Source organism: Notolepis coatsorum, assembly GCF_963971535.1.
Source record: "Notolepis coatsorum genome assembly, chromosome: 16".
In the NCBI taxonomy this organism is placed as follows: Eukaryota; Metazoa; Chordata; class Actinopteri; order Aulopiformes; family Paralepididae; genus Notolepis; species Notolepis coatsorum.
Genome location: NC_140180.1, coordinates 4,466,212 through 4,483,490, shown reverse-complemented (window position 1 = coordinate 4,483,490; position 17,279 = coordinate 4,466,212). Strand labels below are relative to the sequence as shown.

General features: G+C 43.5%; 3 protein-coding genes across 3 annotated transcripts; all 3 read right to left on the bottom strand.

Moving 5' to 3' along the window:
- Positions 1–6: 6 nt before the first annotated feature.
- On the bottom strand, positions 7–6,608 carry LOC311242440 (protocadherin alpha-3-like; the record flags this gene model as incomplete). Its single annotated transcript, XM_084331403.1, has 3 exons — positions 7–33; positions 719–880; positions 4,248–6,608. 3 exons carry the CDS (start codon positions 6,606–6,608, stop codon positions 7–9), a joined length of 2,550 nt encoding a protein of 849 aa, XP_084187529.1.
- Positions 6,609–7,397: 789 nt separating this feature from the next.
- LOC311242439 (protocadherin alpha-2-like) lies at positions 7,398–9,809 on the bottom strand (the record flags this gene model as incomplete). The annotated part of the gene is made up of 1 exon (XM_084331402.1): positions 7,398–9,809. The coding sequence occupies one exon, from the start codon at positions 9,807–9,809 to the stop codon at positions 7,398–7,400; it is 2,412 nt and encodes an 803-aa protein (XP_084187528.1).
- Positions 9,810–10,369: 560 nt separating this feature from the next.
- LOC311242438 (protocadherin alpha-3-like) lies at positions 10,370–17,235 on the bottom strand (the record flags this gene model as incomplete). Its single annotated transcript, XM_084331401.1, has 3 exons — positions 10,370–10,402; positions 11,280–11,441; positions 14,875–17,235. 3 exons carry the CDS (start codon positions 17,233–17,235, stop codon positions 10,370–10,372), a joined length of 2,556 nt encoding a protein of 851 aa, XP_084187527.1.
- Between the last annotated feature and the right edge of the window lie 44 nt (positions 17,236–17,279).

Here is a 17,279-nt window from a genome sequence, read left to right as displayed (position 1 = left end):
TCACTGCTATGGTTTGCCCATCATACAGCATCCCTGAGGAAAGCAAATCCAGTTAGAACGCCAATCAAGTTTCAGCACCATGGACAGCACCTTGAATGACAACATGTACACATGATGATAATTCATACATGGGATGGCGCCCTCTCAGGTGAAAACAAATATTCAATCTAAATAATTACATTGCCTGATCTGATGTGATATAAACATGACATTAACCCTAACCGTTGTTGCGAAAGTTGATTATAAACGTGTGGTTGACCAAAGGAAAAGCAGACCAGCAAGAACAACAGTGCAAGATTGGTGAGATACAATTAAGCATACGCTACTAAATATAATAAATATATGCATGTTATTATCAGGTACAATGCCAACCATCCTCCCCTTTTGATATATCATAGACAGCTGCCATAGAAATGGAAAAGGTAAAAAAAAACACTATTGTAGATTAACTGCTTTCATTAACACAAAAACGCTGCCAATGAGGGTCCTGGTGGAAAATAAACGTTCAGCACCACGGACAGCGACAAACTGCTTTGACTCTGCATTACCACAGTGTGGCAACTGTTTACTGAAAGAAGCCAATCACACTGTTGATCAGACATTATACTAACATGTTACTGACAGAAGCTCTGCTTGTTACAGTGAGATCAAGGAGGTTACAAGTTATAAATAAAAACATAAAAGAAGGAAACAAGGACTGATGTTAAAGGCCTCTTACCTCTCCAGACGCCCGCCTCCTGTCAGGGACCACTAGAGTATTTCCATTGCTGCCCGGGACTATAGTAGAACCTATACTCATTCTGGGTCCAACTAACATGTAGCGTTTGTCTCCAGATCTGTACTGGATGCTGTGGCACAGTGTCCCGTCATAATTCACGTCTTGTAAATACTTGGAGGAACAGTCTGTGGTTTTGGAGCACTGCATTACAATCAACACAATGATACTGATGAGAAAAAGTGTTGAAACTGAGCCCAAAGTTATCATCAGATAAAATGTCACATTGTTCTCCTCCTCGTCTTTTGCTGCACTTTTAACATCAGAAGCTGCAAAAGCCTCTTTGGGCTCCACAGCGTTGACCATCACAGTAGCTGTTGCTGACAGTGAAACGTTGCCATTGTCTTTGACCAGTATGACCAGTTTCTGCTCAGCCTCGTCTGTCTCTGTGAAGGAGCGAAGTGTTCTTATCTGTCCTGTATAGCGGTCCAAACCAAAGAGACTGTGGTCACTAACTTCCTGCAGTGAGAATAATAACCAGCCGTTATATCCTATATCAGCGTCATAGGCTCTCACTTTAGCCACCAAATGGCCTGCGTTCACATTACGGGGAATCTCCTCCACACCTTCAGCAGAACCGTTAGTGTTGACTGGATACAAGATGACTGGAGCGTTGTCGTTCTGATCCAGAATGAACACGTTCACTGTGACGTTGCTGCTTAGTGGTGGAGTTCCAGAGTCTGTGGCAACAACTTGGAATTGGAACTTTTTCAAAGTCTCAAAGTCAAAACCTTTTAGCGCCAATATGTCTCCGTTTTCAGAGTTAATGTTAAGAAAGGAGGCTAGTTTGTTATCTTCACCTCCATCTCTCAGGATATGATATGATATCAGAGCATTATCACCCTCATCACGATCAGAGGCCCTCACTGAAAACACAGAGGCTCCTGGTGAGTTATTCTCAGTCACATAGAAAGTATAGGGACTCAGTGAAAACTCTGGTCTGTTATCATTCACATCTGATACAACAACAGTTATTTTCTTTTCAGATGACAGTGCTGGCTGACCTGCGTCTTTAGCAACTATTGTCACATCATATTGAGTCACCTGTTCTCTGTCTAACGGAGACTTGGTGACCACAGCGTACATGTTATCTTGTAACGATGGGGATAATGTAAACGGAACATCCTCTTTGATCATGCAGATCACTTTCCCGTTGAGGCCTGAGTCTAGATCGTTGACACTGATCAGAGCGACAGTGGTTCCGGTTCTTGAGTCCTCGGGGACGGAGTTGGAAAATGACGTCACTTCTATCTCAGGTACATTATCATTCACATCCACTACAGTTATCTTTACACTTTTGTCGGTTGTTAAAGGAACGTGTCCCTTGTCCGACGCCTGTATATCAATTTCATAACTCTTACTTTCTTCGAAATCGATCAGACCTATAACTTTGATTTCTCCCGTGATTGGATCGACACTAAATAGATCCAGCAATTTCAAATCTACTTCCTCGCCGAAAGAATATTGTATTTCACTGTTTCCACCCTCATCTAAGTCAGTCGCATTTACCTGAATCACTAAAGTGCCAGCGGGCACATTTTCCCTTACAGTGGCAGAATATACCTCTTTAGTGAAAACAGGAGAGTTGTCATTAATATCTTTAATGTCGATGACTATCTCTATAGTGCCAGACTTCGCTGGCCTTCCTCCGTCAATGGCGGTGAGGAGAAGCCTGTATTGTTTGGTGGCTTCTCTATCTAACTGTTTCATTAGAACCAAAAATGGCACCTTGCGGTCCTCTCCTCTATCTTTAACGTCAACCCGGAAATTATCGTTTTGGCTTAGTTTATACTGCTGCACGGAGAACTGACCACCGTCTGGGTCGCGCGCAGCTTGGAGCGGAAATCGTGCTCCCGGTAATGCGGACTCTGCGATATCAAGCCTTTTCTCTTTCTCTGGGAAACTGGGAGAGTGGTCGTTCACATCCAGCACCTCCACCGCCACATAGTGGATCTCCAGTGGGTTCTCTAGAACCGTTTTCAGGTTGATCGAACACGTACTGCTCCGTTCGCAAACCTCCTCTCTGTCTATCTTCCTATTGACGTATAATATACCGTCGTTTTGATTCACCCGAAAGAGGGGCTCAGTCGCGCCAGCCACGATACGATACCCCCTCTCTTTCAGCGTGCTCTTATCTAGTCCCAGGTCCTTGGCGATATTCCCAACGACAGTTCCCTCCACAACCTCCTCGGGTACAGTGTATCTTATCTGCGCTGAAGCTCCGGTCCACAAGAGATCCAACACAACCACGACGGCGACCCACGCTCGACGCTCCCTCCAGGGCTCCTGTCCTCTTTGTTCCATGACGTGGAAGTGATACAGAATATTCCACCAACACTATAACTGAATCATAAAGGATACGTTGCTCATTGTATCCCAGAGCGTAACAAAAGGTGAGCCATGTCCAGAGGTATGCCAGAAATCAAATGTAGATATGATAGGTTGTATCCCAGATATGATAGGCTATGCCAAACGCACGGACCAAATGACTGTTCCTCTGCCGAAACATCAAACTGGTGGAAAAGGGGGCGGCCACGAAAGAAGGTGATGACGGAAGGCTATTGGACGGAGCATAGTTTCTAAAAAGATAGCATGCAGTGACACCATGTGATTCAACAGCACATTACACTTTTTTTTGGGTGAGAATAATACCATTATAAAAAGCTTTGAAGCTTTGAAACAATCCATGCTCAGGTTTGAACATGTGTACTATTGTACTGTATAGCTGACTGTCTAAAAAGTTGCTTTAAATCATTGCTATGGTTTGCCCATCATACAGCATCCCTAAGGAAAGCAAATCCAGTTAGAACGCCAACCAAGTTTCAGCACCCTGGACAGCGCCTTGAATGACAACATGTACACATGATGATAATTCATACATGGGTTGGCGCCCTCTCAGGTGAAAACAAATATTCAATCTAAATAATTACATTGCCTGATCTGATGTGATATAAACATGATATTAACCCTAACCTTTGTTGCGAAAGTTGATTATAAACGTGTGGTTGACCAAAGGAAAAGCAGACCAGCAAGAACAACAGTGCAAGATTGGTGAGATACAATTAAGCATACGCTACCAAATATAATAAATGTACGCATGTTATTATCAGGTACAATGCCAACCATCCTCCCCTTTTGATATATCATATACAGCTGCCATACAAATGGAAAAGGTAAAAAAACACTATTGTAGATTAACTGCATTCATTAACACAAAAACGCTGCCAATGAGGGTCCTAGTGGAAAAGAACATTTCAGCACCACGGACAGCGACAAACTGCTTTGATTCTGCATTACCACAGTGTGGCAACTGTTTACTGAAAGAAGCCAATCAAACTGTTGCTCAGACATTATACTAACATGTTACTGACATAAGCTCTGCTTGTTACAGTGGGTGAGATCAAGGAGGTTACAGGTTATAAATAAAAACAATGAAAGAAGGAAATGAGGACTGATGTTAAAGGCCTCTTACCTCTCCAGACGCCCGCCTCCTGTCAGGGACCACTAGAGTATTTCCATTGCTGCCCGGGACTATAGTAGAACCTATACTCATTCTGGGTCCAACTAACATGTAGCGTTTGTCTCCAGATCTGTACTGGATGCTGTGGCACAGTGTCCCGTCGTAATTCACGTCTTGTAAATACTTGGAGGAACAGTCTGTGGTTTTGGAGCACTGCATTACAATCAACACGATGATACTGATGAGAAAAAGTGTTGAAACTGAGCCCAAAGTTATCATCAGATAAAATGTCACATTGTTCTCCTCCTCGTCTTTTGCTGCACTTTTAACATCAGAAGCTGCAAAAGCCTCTTTGGGCTCCACAGCGTTGACCATCACAGTAGCTGTTGCTGACAGTGAAACGTTGCCATTGTCTTTGACCAGTATGACCAGTTTCTGCTCAGCCTCGTCTGTCTCTGTGAAGGAGCGAAGTGTTCTTATCTGTCCTGTATAGCGGTCCAAACCAAAGAGACTGTGGTCACTAACTTCCTGCAGTGAGAATAATAACCAGCCGTTATATCCTATATCAGCGTCATAGGCTCTCACTTTAGCCACCAAATGGCCTGCGTTCACATTGCGGGGAATCTCCTCCACACCTTCAGCAGAACCGTTAGTGTTGACTGGATACAAGATGACTGGAGCGTTGTCGTTCTGATCCAGAATGAACACGTTCACTGTGACGTTGCTGCTTAGTGGTGGAGTTCCAGAGTCTGTGGCAACAACTTGGAATTGGAACTTTTTCAATGTTTCAAAGTCAAAACTTTTCAGCGCCAAAATGTCCCCGTTTTCAGAGTTGATGTTAAGAAAGGAGGCTAGTTTGTTATCTTCACTTCCATCTCTCAGGATATGATATGATATCAGAGCATTATCACCCTCGTCACGATCAGAGGCCCTCACTGAAAACACAGAGGCTCCTGGTGTGTTATTCTCAGTCACATAGAAAGTATAGGGACTCAGTGAAAACTCTGGTCTGTTATCATTCACATCTGATACAACAACAGTTATAGTCTTTTCAGATGACAAGGCCGGTTCACCTGCATCTTTGCAGTGTATGGTCACGTCATACAGAGACTGTTTTTCCCTATCCATCTGAGACTTTGTTACTATCGAATACATATTATTCTGTAACGATGGCGTTAGTGAAAAGGGACCCTCTTCACCGATGGAACATATCACTTTGCCATTGAGACCGGAGTCCAAGTCATTAACACTGATCAAAGCGACAGTTGTACCTATTCTCGAATTCTCGGCGACAGCGTTCGAGAATGAAGTGACTTCGATCTCAGGCGCGTTGTCGTTGACATCAACTATCTTAATCATCACACTTTTATCTGATGTCAGTGGGGCATATCCTTTGTCTGACGCCTGTATGTCAATTTCATACTTGTCTTTTGCTTCGTAGTCTATTGAGCCTCTCACAATAATTTCACCAGTGTCTGGATTCAACTCAAATAGTTTGCGTAATCTGTTAGTTACGCTATTACCAAAGGAATAAATTACATCACCATTAAGACCTTCGTCCAAATCTGTGGCATTTACTTGCGTGACTGTTGTTCCCACCGGGACGTTTTCATTCAGTAGCACTGAATACACCTCTTTAGTAAAGATGGGTGTGTTATCATTGACATCCAAAACCTCCACTATTATGTTCATATCCCCGGACCTAGACGGCTTACCGCCGTCGATAGCGGTGAGTAACAACCTATGGCTCCTGTTCGCCTCTCTGTCCAGCGCCCTTTGCAAAACGAGTATGGGTATTTTACCGTCCTCTCCTCTGTCTTTAACCTCGAGACGAAAATGTTCGTTATTACTCAGCTTATATTGTTGAACAGAATACATTCCTCCATCCGGGTCGCGCGCCGCTTGCAGCTGAAATCGCACACCTGGCAAAGCGGACTCGGATATCTCTAACAGTTTCTCCTTCTCGGGAAAACTGGGAGAGTGGTCGTTCACATCCAGCACCTCCACTGTGACATAGTGGATCTCAAGCGGGTTCTCTAGAACCGTTTTCAAGTTGATGGAACACTCGCTGCTCCGTTCACAGACCTCCTCTCTGTCAATCTTTCGATTCACGTACAAGATTCCATCGTTCGGATTCAACGTAAAAAGCGACTCGGCTGAGCCGGACACGATGCGAAACCCCCGGTGGATCAAGGTGGTTCTGTCTAATCCCAAATCCTTAGCCAGATTCCCGACGACGGTCCCTTCTTTGACCTCCTCGGAGATGGAATATCGTATCTGTGCATACGCCCCGGTCCACAGCAGAGCCAACGCGGCCACAAAGGGGACCGACCTCCGTCTCTCCCTCCTGGCCACACGTCCTCTTTGTTCCATGATATGAAGATGAGAGAGAAACGTCCGCCAGAACAATAACTATAACGCCAAGGCTGCGCTGTCAATCATACAACAAAGTGTCATCACCCATTGTTTATCTTCTCGTGCACAGATTGTTGAAATTAAACCTAGCCTATATGGAACCCGCACGCAGCCGTTTGAAAAGGATTCTGCCGATGCTGAGATGCCAGCCACGAAGGGGTTGTCCTAAAACTGATGACGAAACGCTCTGTGTAGCTTTAGTTGCTATTACACTGACACCGTGAGATCCAGGCTCACACTGCAGGACTGACAGTAAAACAACAGGTGAGGTGTAGAGTAAACCACCCCTCTCGAAGGAGGTGAGAGATACTCCTACATGTTCCATTGTATTTGGCGAAAAGCAGCATGAAAAGTATGGATTAGTTTTGGTTTCTATCATTAAAGCTGGGAAGAAAAACGCATTGAAGTCGAACACATTTCAGCACCATGGACAGTGACAAAACATAATTAGGAGGACATGACCTATATCCTTGGTATAGAGCGCAACTCTAAAATAAATAAGAAGCATAGCCATTATACAATATTGCATTCGTGAATGGTGTCTCTCAGGCCACTTTATAAAAGTAGACTTATAGGCCACACATTAAACTAATAGGGTTAAATGTTGCAAACAAACATGTCGAAAGCTGTATCCCTTTCGGATTGTATGGAAGAAAGCCTATTTTCAGCACCAAGGACAGCGCCATTCAACAAGTGAGACACTTCATCAACAGGTTTAAAGCACGAGATAATCTATGTTCTGTTCATTTAATGCATTGCAGATAACATGTTTTGAAAACAAACAGCTCTTACCTCTCCAGACGCCCGCCTCCTGTCAGGGACCACTAGAGTATTTCCATTGCTGCCCGGGACTATAGTAGAACCTATACTCATTCTGGGTCCAACTAACATGTAGCGTTTGTCTCCAGATCTGTACTGGATGCTGTGGCACAGTGTCCCATCGTAATTCACGTCTTGTAAATACTTGGAGGAACAGTCTGTGGTTTTGGAGCACTGCATTACAATCAACACGATGATACTGATGAGAAAAAGTGTTGAAACTGAGCCCAAAGTTATCATCAGATAAAATGTCACATTGTTCTCCTCCTCGTCTTTTGCTGCACTTTTAACATCAGAAGCTGCAAAAGCCTCTTTGTGCTCCACAGCGTTGACCATCACAGTAGCTGTTGCTGACAGTGAAACGTTGCCATTGTCTTTGACCAGTATGACCAGTTTCTGCTCAGCCTCGTCTGTCTCTGTGAAGGAGCGAAGTGTTCTTATCTGTCCTGTATAGCGGTCCAAACCAAAGAGACTGTGGTCACTAACTTCCTGCAGTGAGAATAACAACCAGCCGTTATATCCTATATCAGCGTCATAGGCTCTCACTTTAGCCACCAAATGGCCTGCGTTCACATTGCGGGGAATCTCCTCCACACCTTCAGCAGAACCGTTAGTGTTGACTGGATACAAGATGACTGGAGCGTTGTCGTTCTGATCCAGAATGAACACGTTCACTGTGACGTTGCTGCTTAGTGGTGGAGTTCCAGAGTCTGTGGCAACAACTTGGAATTGGAACGTTTTCAAAGTTTCAAAGTCAAAACTTTTTAGAGCCGAAATCTGTCCAGTATCAGAATTGATATTCAGGAATGATGCCATATTATTTGGTGACCCACCACCTCTAACTATGTGATATGAAATTGCAGCGTTTTCATTCAAGTCTTTATCAGAAGCACTAACAGAGAATATCGAGGCACCAGGGGAGTTGTTTTCCACTAGATACAATTCAAGAGGATTTAGTTTGAATTCTGGACGGTTGTCATTTACATCTGATACCTGAATACTCAGAGTTTTAACAGTGGAGAGAGGAGGCTGACCACAGTCGGTAGAAGTTATAGTTATATCATAATCTGACACTATTTCACGGTCTAAATACCCTTTGGTAACTATTGAATATACATTTTCTTTATATGAAGGTTTTAGCTCAAACGGAATGTTTTCCGATATGGTTGATATGACTTTTCCATTCAAACCAGAGTCTTTATCTGTGACACTAATGAGAGAAATAACGGTCCCGGGTTTGGAGTCCTCAGACACTGAATTAGAAACTGACGTGACTTCTATCTCTGGTGTATTATCGTTGATATCTGTTATCTTTATAATAACTCTACAATCAACAGTCATTGGAGGCTGTCCTTTATCAGAGGCTTGTACATTTAATCTGTAAATATCACTATCCTCATAGTCCACTTGCCCTTTGACCCTAATTATCCCGGTGATTTGATCCAATTCAAACATGTCATGGATTTTTCGTTTTATGGTTTTACCGAAAGAATATTCAACCTCTCCACTCGATCCCTCGTCTGCGTCTGTGGCGTTCACTTTCAGGACAAGGGTTCCTTTTGCCGCATTCTCTGGCAAAGTCACTGTATACACATCTTCACTGCATAGGGGCCGATTATCATTGACGTCGAGAACGGTAACGGTTACGTTCAACAAGCCAGATCTGGGTGGATTCCCCCCATCTACTGCCGTCAGTAATAACATGTGTTTGGCATTTTGCTCTCTATCCAGTGGCTTTTGTAAAATTAAAAACGGAATTTTGTCGCCCTCACCGCCGTCCCTCAATTCCAAATTAAAATGTGCGTTTTGATTTATTTTGTAGGTACGAATGGCATTGAGTCCTATGTCTGGATCTCGGGCGGTTTGAAGTTCAAATCGGATCCCTGGGAGGATATTCTCTGCCATCTCAAGGTACTGATCTTTGTCGGGGAAAACAGGAGAATGGTCGTTTATATCCGTTATTTCAACCCCGACATAATGTATTTCTAAAGGGTTCTCAACAACAATTTTCAGGTCAATCAAACAGGCTACGACTCCGTCACAGAGCTCCTCTCTGTCGATATTCTTGTGGACATGCAAGACGCCATTGTTCTGATTTAGCTGGAAAATAGCGTTCTCGGAGCCCGAGACTATTCGAAAACGTCTGTCCGCCAATGTACTAACGTCTAGTCCTAAATCCTTGGCAACATTCCCAACAACGGAACCCACTTTCACCTCCTCTGGAACAGAGTATCTGATCTGAGCCGAGACTCGCTCCCCGGAGCTCAGCCACAGCAAGAGAGAGACACGCAGCGCAAACCTCCAGTATTCCATCCCTCGTCTTTGTTCTCCGTCTCCCATCATTACGGTAAACATCGAATACTCCAGGCACAAGCAATCATCGATTAAAGTAAATCCAAATGCTGGCGTAGTTGTGATATTTCATGATTCCATAACAAAGACGTTGATAGGTCCATCAAAAGCAGACCTTTTCCACACGCTCTCTCCTCCGAAGTGAACAAAAAGCGTCTCTGGGAGAGGCAGGGCCTAATCTAAAAGCATGTGTATTCTTGATGTAACAATGACACCATGTGGCTAGAGATTGTAGGCGAGTTAAATAGATTAAAACAGAGTACATTATAAGATGGCTTTTTATAAGGAAACACATACAAGGTGAGAAGAGCGTCAGCAAACATCAACATGGACATTTCAGCACCATGGACAGCAAAGACAAGAAAGAGCTAAATGCATTGGAATGTGATGTTGGCTCTCCCACTTTTAATCAGTATATTAGCGCAGCCTTTAGACCTACAGTACATAGACCCAATGTGTGAAAGAAAAAGACAGAGAAATATGCGTCCATAACACTGTATGCAACAATAGTCTTTGGAAGGGAAACACATGTCGGAGATGGGTCGGGCCTAATCAGAACTATACATGTTCCTGATGTAACACTGACACCACACGCAGGGAAAGCCATGAGCTAGACTCAGTAGTGTCACCATGTATACATGCAGCACCAACAGGAAGGTTCATATGATTTACCGACAACAACCTTTAACTATCACTTCAAACAGTCAACATTCCCAAGCAAGACATTGAGATAGTAAGAACAGATACACACTTTTCTGAAGTAGTATATGAAGACGCCAGTACTTTCTTATGACATTTGCCCCATGGTGGAAAGTGTCCCAACTCAAAATCTACTCTTTCAGAATCAGAAACAAAGTAAGTAAAAAACCACAGCAGATGGTGACCATGCAGTGAGATGAGGCCAAGATCTTGTTCAAGAGAGAGGTGTCCTATAGTTGCGCACCATGGTCCTCTGGTTCATAAAGGCACCTTGTCATTCTCGTATCTTATCTCTCAGTAAAAAAAAGTATTAAAATAAAAATAAATAATTAGGAACCCCTGTTAGAGTAAATCATTAGAAGCAGAGGGATTTATGGGCCAGGCTGTGCCATGATCCATTTCTAAACACTATGCTATTCTGTTGTAATGGAAGGAACAGTTCAGCACCAAGGACAGCGCCACTCAACAACAGTGAGCCACTTCATCAACGTCTTATAACATAGTGAACTTATCTCAGTTTCTACAGATAATTGATATAACATATTATCTGCTCATTTAATGCATTGAAGATGACATGCTTTGCAAACAAACATGTCTAAAGCTGTAGCCCATTCAGATTGTATGGAAGGAAGCCTACATTCCAGCGCCAAGGACAGCGCCATTCAACAAGTGATCGACTGTTTTAAAGCATGACATTACCCATTATCTGTTAATTTAATGCATTGAAGATTACCTGTTTTGAAAACAAACAGCTCTTACCTCTCCAGACGCTCGCCTCCTGTCGGGGACCACTAGAGTATTTCCATTGCTGCCCGGGACTATAGTAGAACCTATACTCATTCTGGGTCCAACTAACATGTAGCGTTTGTCTCCAGATCTGTACTGGATGCTGTGGCACAGTGTCCCGTCGTAATTCACGTCTTGTAAATACTTGGAGGAACAGTCTGTGGTTTTGGAGCACTGCATTACAATCAACACGATGATACTGATGAGAAAAAGTGTTGAAACTGAGCCCAAAGTTATCATCAGATAAAATGTCACATTGTTCTCCTCCACGTCTTTTGCTGCACTTTTAACATCAGAAGCTGCAAAGGCCTCTTTGGGCTCCACAGCGTTGACCATCACAGTAGCTGTTGCTGACAGTGAAACGTTTCCATTGTCTTTGACCAGTATGACCAGTTTCTGCTCAGCCTCGTCTGTCTCTGTGAAGGAGCGAAGTGTTCTTATCTGTCCTGTATAGCGGTCCAAACCAAAGAGACTGTGGTCACTAACTTCCTGCAGTGAGAATAATAACCAGCCGTTATATCCTATATCAGCGTCATAGGCTCTCACTTTAGCCACCAAATGGCCTGCGTTCACATTGCGGGGAATCTCCTCCACACCTTCAGCAGAACCGTTAGTGTTGACTGGATACAAGATGACTGGAGCGTTGTCGTTCTGATCCAGAATGAACACGTTCACTGTGACGTTGCTGCTTAGTGGTGGAGTTCCAGAGTCTGTGGCAACAACTTGGAATTGGAACGTTTTCAAAGTTTCAAAGTCAAAACTTTTTAGAGCCGAAATCTGTCCATTTTCAGAATTGATATTCAGAAACGACACCATATCGTTTTGGGCGCCTTCTCCTCTAACAACGTGGTATGCAATGGCTGCATTTTCATTCAAATCATTATCAGAGGCGCTTACAGAGAATATGGAAGCGCCAGGGGCGTTGTTTTCCACCAAGTACAACTCCAGAGGACTTTGTGAGAAGTGTGGACTATTATCATTTACATCTGATATCTGAATACTCAGAGTTTTGAACGTGGATAGGGGAGGCTGACCGCAATCCGTGGCTCTAACTGTTATATCATAATGTGACATGACCTCTCGATCCAACGCCCCCTTAGTGACAATGGAATACATGTTCTCTTTATAGGAGGGTTTTAATTCAAAAGGCACGTTCTCTGATATACTTGAAATAATCTTTCCATTGATACCAGAGTCTCTATCTGTCACACTAATAAGAGAAACGACTGTGCCAGGCTTAGAATCTTCGGACACGGCATTTGAGAGCGATGTCACTTCTATTTCTGGTTTATTGTCATTAATGTCTATTATCTTTATAACGACCCTGCTTTCTACTGTTAGAGGAGGTGTTGCCTTATCTGATGCTTGTACATCTAATGTATACACCTCTGTATCCTCAAAGTCAACTTCTCCTTTTACCTTAATCTCACCGGTATGGCTGTTCAATTCAAATATTTCATAGACCTTTCGCCTCAAAGTCTTTCCAAGGCTGTATTCAATTTCACCATTAGTGCCTTCATCGGGATCTGTTGCATTCACTTTAATTATAACTGTGCCGACTGGAACATTTTCTTGTAATCTAACATGGTAAGTTTCTTGACTAAAAGCAGGACGGTTATCATTGATATCAAGGACTATAATTGAAACATTTAGAGTCCCTGATCTTGGAGGTTTGCCTCCATCGACCGCTGTAACCAGGAGCAAGTGTTTGTTATTTTTCTCTCTATCTAAGGACTTCTTCAACACCAGAAAGGGTATTTTCTCCTCATCCCTTTGTCGAATATCTATTTCAAAGTAATCATTTGACGTCAATGTATACGTGCGGATGGAATTAATTCCGGCGTCAGGATCGCGAGCGGCGTGGAGCTGAAACCTCGTGCCTGGAGAGGTATGTTCGGCTACCTCAAATCGCTGCTCTTTTTCTTGAAAGCTAGGCGCGTGGTCATTTACATCGGTGATTTCGACACCCACGTAGTGTATTTCCAGAGGATTTTCAACGACAATCTTAAGCTCCGTTAGACAAGCACCGCTCCCCTCACACAGCGCCTCTCTGTCGACGTGCTTACGGACAAACAAGGCGCCATTGTTCTGATTTACCTCAAACAAAGCATCCTTAGGCCCAGAAACGATACGAAACCGCCTGTCAGTCAAAGAAGCGACGTCGAGTCCAAGATCCTTGGCGACATTTCCAACAACGGATCCCTCTTTCACCTCCTCGGGAACAGAGTATCGTATCTGAGCGGAGACCTGCTCTCCGAAGCTGAGCAGCAGCAGATATGAATACAAAGGAAGCCTCCAATACTCCATGCTTCGTTTTAGTCCTTCGTTTCTCATCGTTATCCAGCAAAGTGTCGCCACGCAAGAACCGACCGTCACACCTACATTTAGCTAGTAAAGATAATTCATGTTTCCAAAAGATAAACCTCTGCTCCATCGAATGATGTGCGGAGCTCGGTTATGTGCATCGTCTGCTTGTGAGGTGCACTGGAGCTACACAAGGGGCAGGGCAAGATCTGAAGAACACAACTGTTTCCTGGTGTAACACTGACACCCTGAGGAAGAGGCACTGAAATGTTTATATATAGTGTGTATGAAAGGAAGACATGGTACTCAATGTGGCTAATCGGAAAAACAAGTGTGGACAGAAAATGCCATGGCCTCAAAGTCATTTCAGCACCATGGACAGAGAACCGTCGCCTTATAGTTTAGAAGTCTCCAACAATATATGTTTATAAAAGGCAGGTGTATGCTCTATGACTACGACTTGCAGTGAGCCAATCCAGAGCACAACATAGGACCTGTCCTCTCCTTCAATAATGTATAGGAATAAACAAACTGGCTTACAGTACAAGGCTTCCCTCTCCAGGCGCCAGTACTTTCTTATGACATTTGCCCCATGGTGGAAAGTGTCCCAACTCAAAATCTACTCTTTCGGAATCACAAACAAAGTAAGGAAAATAGCACAAAGAGCACTGGTGACCAGTGAAATGAGGCCAGGATTGTGTTCAAGATAGTTGTCCAATAGTTCAAGAGAGTTGTCCAATAGTTGCGCACCATGGTCCTCTGGTTCATAAAGGCACTTTGTAATTATCGTATCTTATCTCTCAGTTAAAAAAAATTATAAAAAAAATTATAATTATTAGGAACCCCTGCCAAAGTAAATCATTAGAAGCAGAGAGGTTTATGGGCCAGGCTGCACCATGATCCATTTCTAAACACTATATGCTATTCTGCTGTAATGGAAGGAACATTTCAGCACCAAGGACAGCGCCAGTCAACAGCAGTGAGACACTTCATCAACGTCTTATAACATGGTGAACTTATCTCAGTTTCTACAGATATATATAACGTATTATCTGCTCATTTAATGCATTGAAGATAACATGCTTTGCAAACAAACATGTCTAAAGCTGTAGTCCATTCGGATTGTATGGAAGGAAGCCTACATTCCAGCACCAAGGCCGGCGCCATTCAACAAGTGATCGACTGTTTTAAAGCATGATATTACCCATTATGTGTTAATTTAATGCATTGAAGATAACATGTTTTGAAAACAAACATATCTTACCTCTCCAGACGCCCGCCTCCTGTCAGGGACCACTAGAGTATTTCCATTGCTGCCCGGGACTATAGTAGAACCTATACTCATTCTGGGTCCAACTAACATGTAGCGTTTGTCTCCAGATCTGTACTGGATGCTGTGGCACAGTGTCCCGTCGTAATTCACGTCTTGTAAATACTTGGAGGAACAGTCTGTGGTTTTGGAGCACTGCATTACAATCAACACGATGATACTGATGAGAAAAAGTGTTGAAACTGAGCCCAAAGTTATCATCAGATAAAATGTCACATTGTTCTCCTCCTCGTCTTTTGCTGCACTTTTAACATCAGAAGCTGCAAAAGCCTCTTTGGGCTCCACAGCGTTGACCATCACAGTAGCTGTTGCTGACAGTGAAACGTTGCCATTGTCTTTGACCAGTATGACCAGTTTCTGCTCAGCCTCGTCTGTCTCTGTGAAGGAGCGAAGTGTTCTTATCTGTCCTGTATAGCGGTCCAAACCAAAGAGACTGTGGTCACTAACTTCCTGCAGTGAGAATAATAACCAGCCGTTATATCCTATATCAGCGTCATAGGCTCTCACTTTAGCCACCAAATGGCCTGCGTTCACATTGCGGGGAATCTCCTCCACACCTTCAGCAGAACCGTTAGTGTTGACTGGATACAAGATGACTGGAGCGTTGTCGTTCTGATCCAGAATGAACACGTTCACTGTGACGTTGCTGCTTAGTGGTGGAGTTCCAGAGTCTGTGGCAACAACTTGGAATTGGAACTTTTTCAAAGTTTCAAAGTCAAAACTTTTTAGCGCCAATATATCTCCATTTTCAGAGTTTATATTTAAAAACGAGGTTAATTTATTGTCATAATTTCCATCTCTCAGGATATGATATGATATCAGAGCATTATCACCCTCGTCACGATCAGAGGCCCTCACTGAAAACACAGAGGCTCCTGGTGAGTTATTCTCAGTCACATAGAAAGTATAGGGACTCAGTGAAAACTCTGGTCTGTTATCATTCACATCTGATACAACGACGTTTATAGTCTTTTCAGATGACAAAGATGGTTCCCCTGCATCTTTAGCAACTATTGTCACATGGTATTGTGAAAGCTTCTCTCTGTCAAGTTTTGATTTGGTGACTATAGCGTACATGTTATCTTGTATAGAAGGTGTTAACATAAAGGTGACGTCGTCGACTAAATAGCTGATCACTTTTCCATTGATCCCAGAATCTAAGTCAGTAATGCTGATCAGTGCCACTGTGGTTCCTGGTCTAGAATCCTCTGAAATCGAATTTGAAAGCGACGCCACCTCAATCTCAGGCGTGTTGTCATTAAGATCTACAATTTTAATAAGCACACATTTGTCACTTGTCAATGGAACCGGCCCTTTGTCGGATGCCCGTATATCAATCTCGTAGCTTTCCTCTGCCTCAAAATCGATCAACCCTTTAACAATAATGTCACCAGTATTTGTGTCTATATCAAAAAGTTCTCGAACTTTACTATTTGCATGACTACCAAATGAGTACATGACCTCACCGTTCAGACCGTCATCCAAATCTGTTGCATTAATTTGAAAGACTTTAGAGCCAACGGGGGAGTTTTCGTTCAACGTTACAGAATACACATCTTTAGTAAAAACGGGCATATTGTCGTTTATATCCAAAACATTGATGGATATAGTCACAGTTCCAGACAGTGGAGGTTTGCCCCCGTCTATCGCCGTGAGTAGTAGTCTATGGCTAGTACTCGTTTCTCTATCTAGTTGCTTTTGTAAATGTAAAATAGGTGCTTTGCCATCCTTGCCTTTATCTTTAACCTCCAGACGAAAATGATCATTCTGGCTTAATCTATATTGCTGAACAGCGTTCACACCACCGTCGGAGTCTCGGGCGGCTTGTAGCTGAAACCGAGCTCCCGGTAGCGCAGACTCAGAAATGTCGAGCTTTGTCTCGGCCTCTGGGAATGTAGGCGCGTGGTCATTTACATCCATCACCTCCACTGCGATATAATGAATTTCCAGCGGATTTTCCAGCACGGTTTTCAGATTAATAACACACACGTTGCTCCGTTCACAGACCTCCTCTCTGTCTATTTTGCGACTCACATAAAGGACTCCGTCGTTCTGGTTTACCTCGAAGAGGGGCTCGGTCGCGCCATACACAATCCGAAATCCCCTCTCCTTGAGGATATTCAGATCTATTCCTAAATCCTTAGCGATATTCCCAACGACAGTTCCGTCTTTGACCTCTTCAGAAATAGAGTAGCGTATCTGCGCTGAAGCACCGCTGAAAAGCAAAACCAGAGCGGCCACAAAGCCGGCCCGCTGCCGTCGCTGTCTCCACGCCTCTCCCCTTCTTTGTTCCATGTTTGTGGGAAAAAATATCGCTCCGACAAACCAACTATGTACCG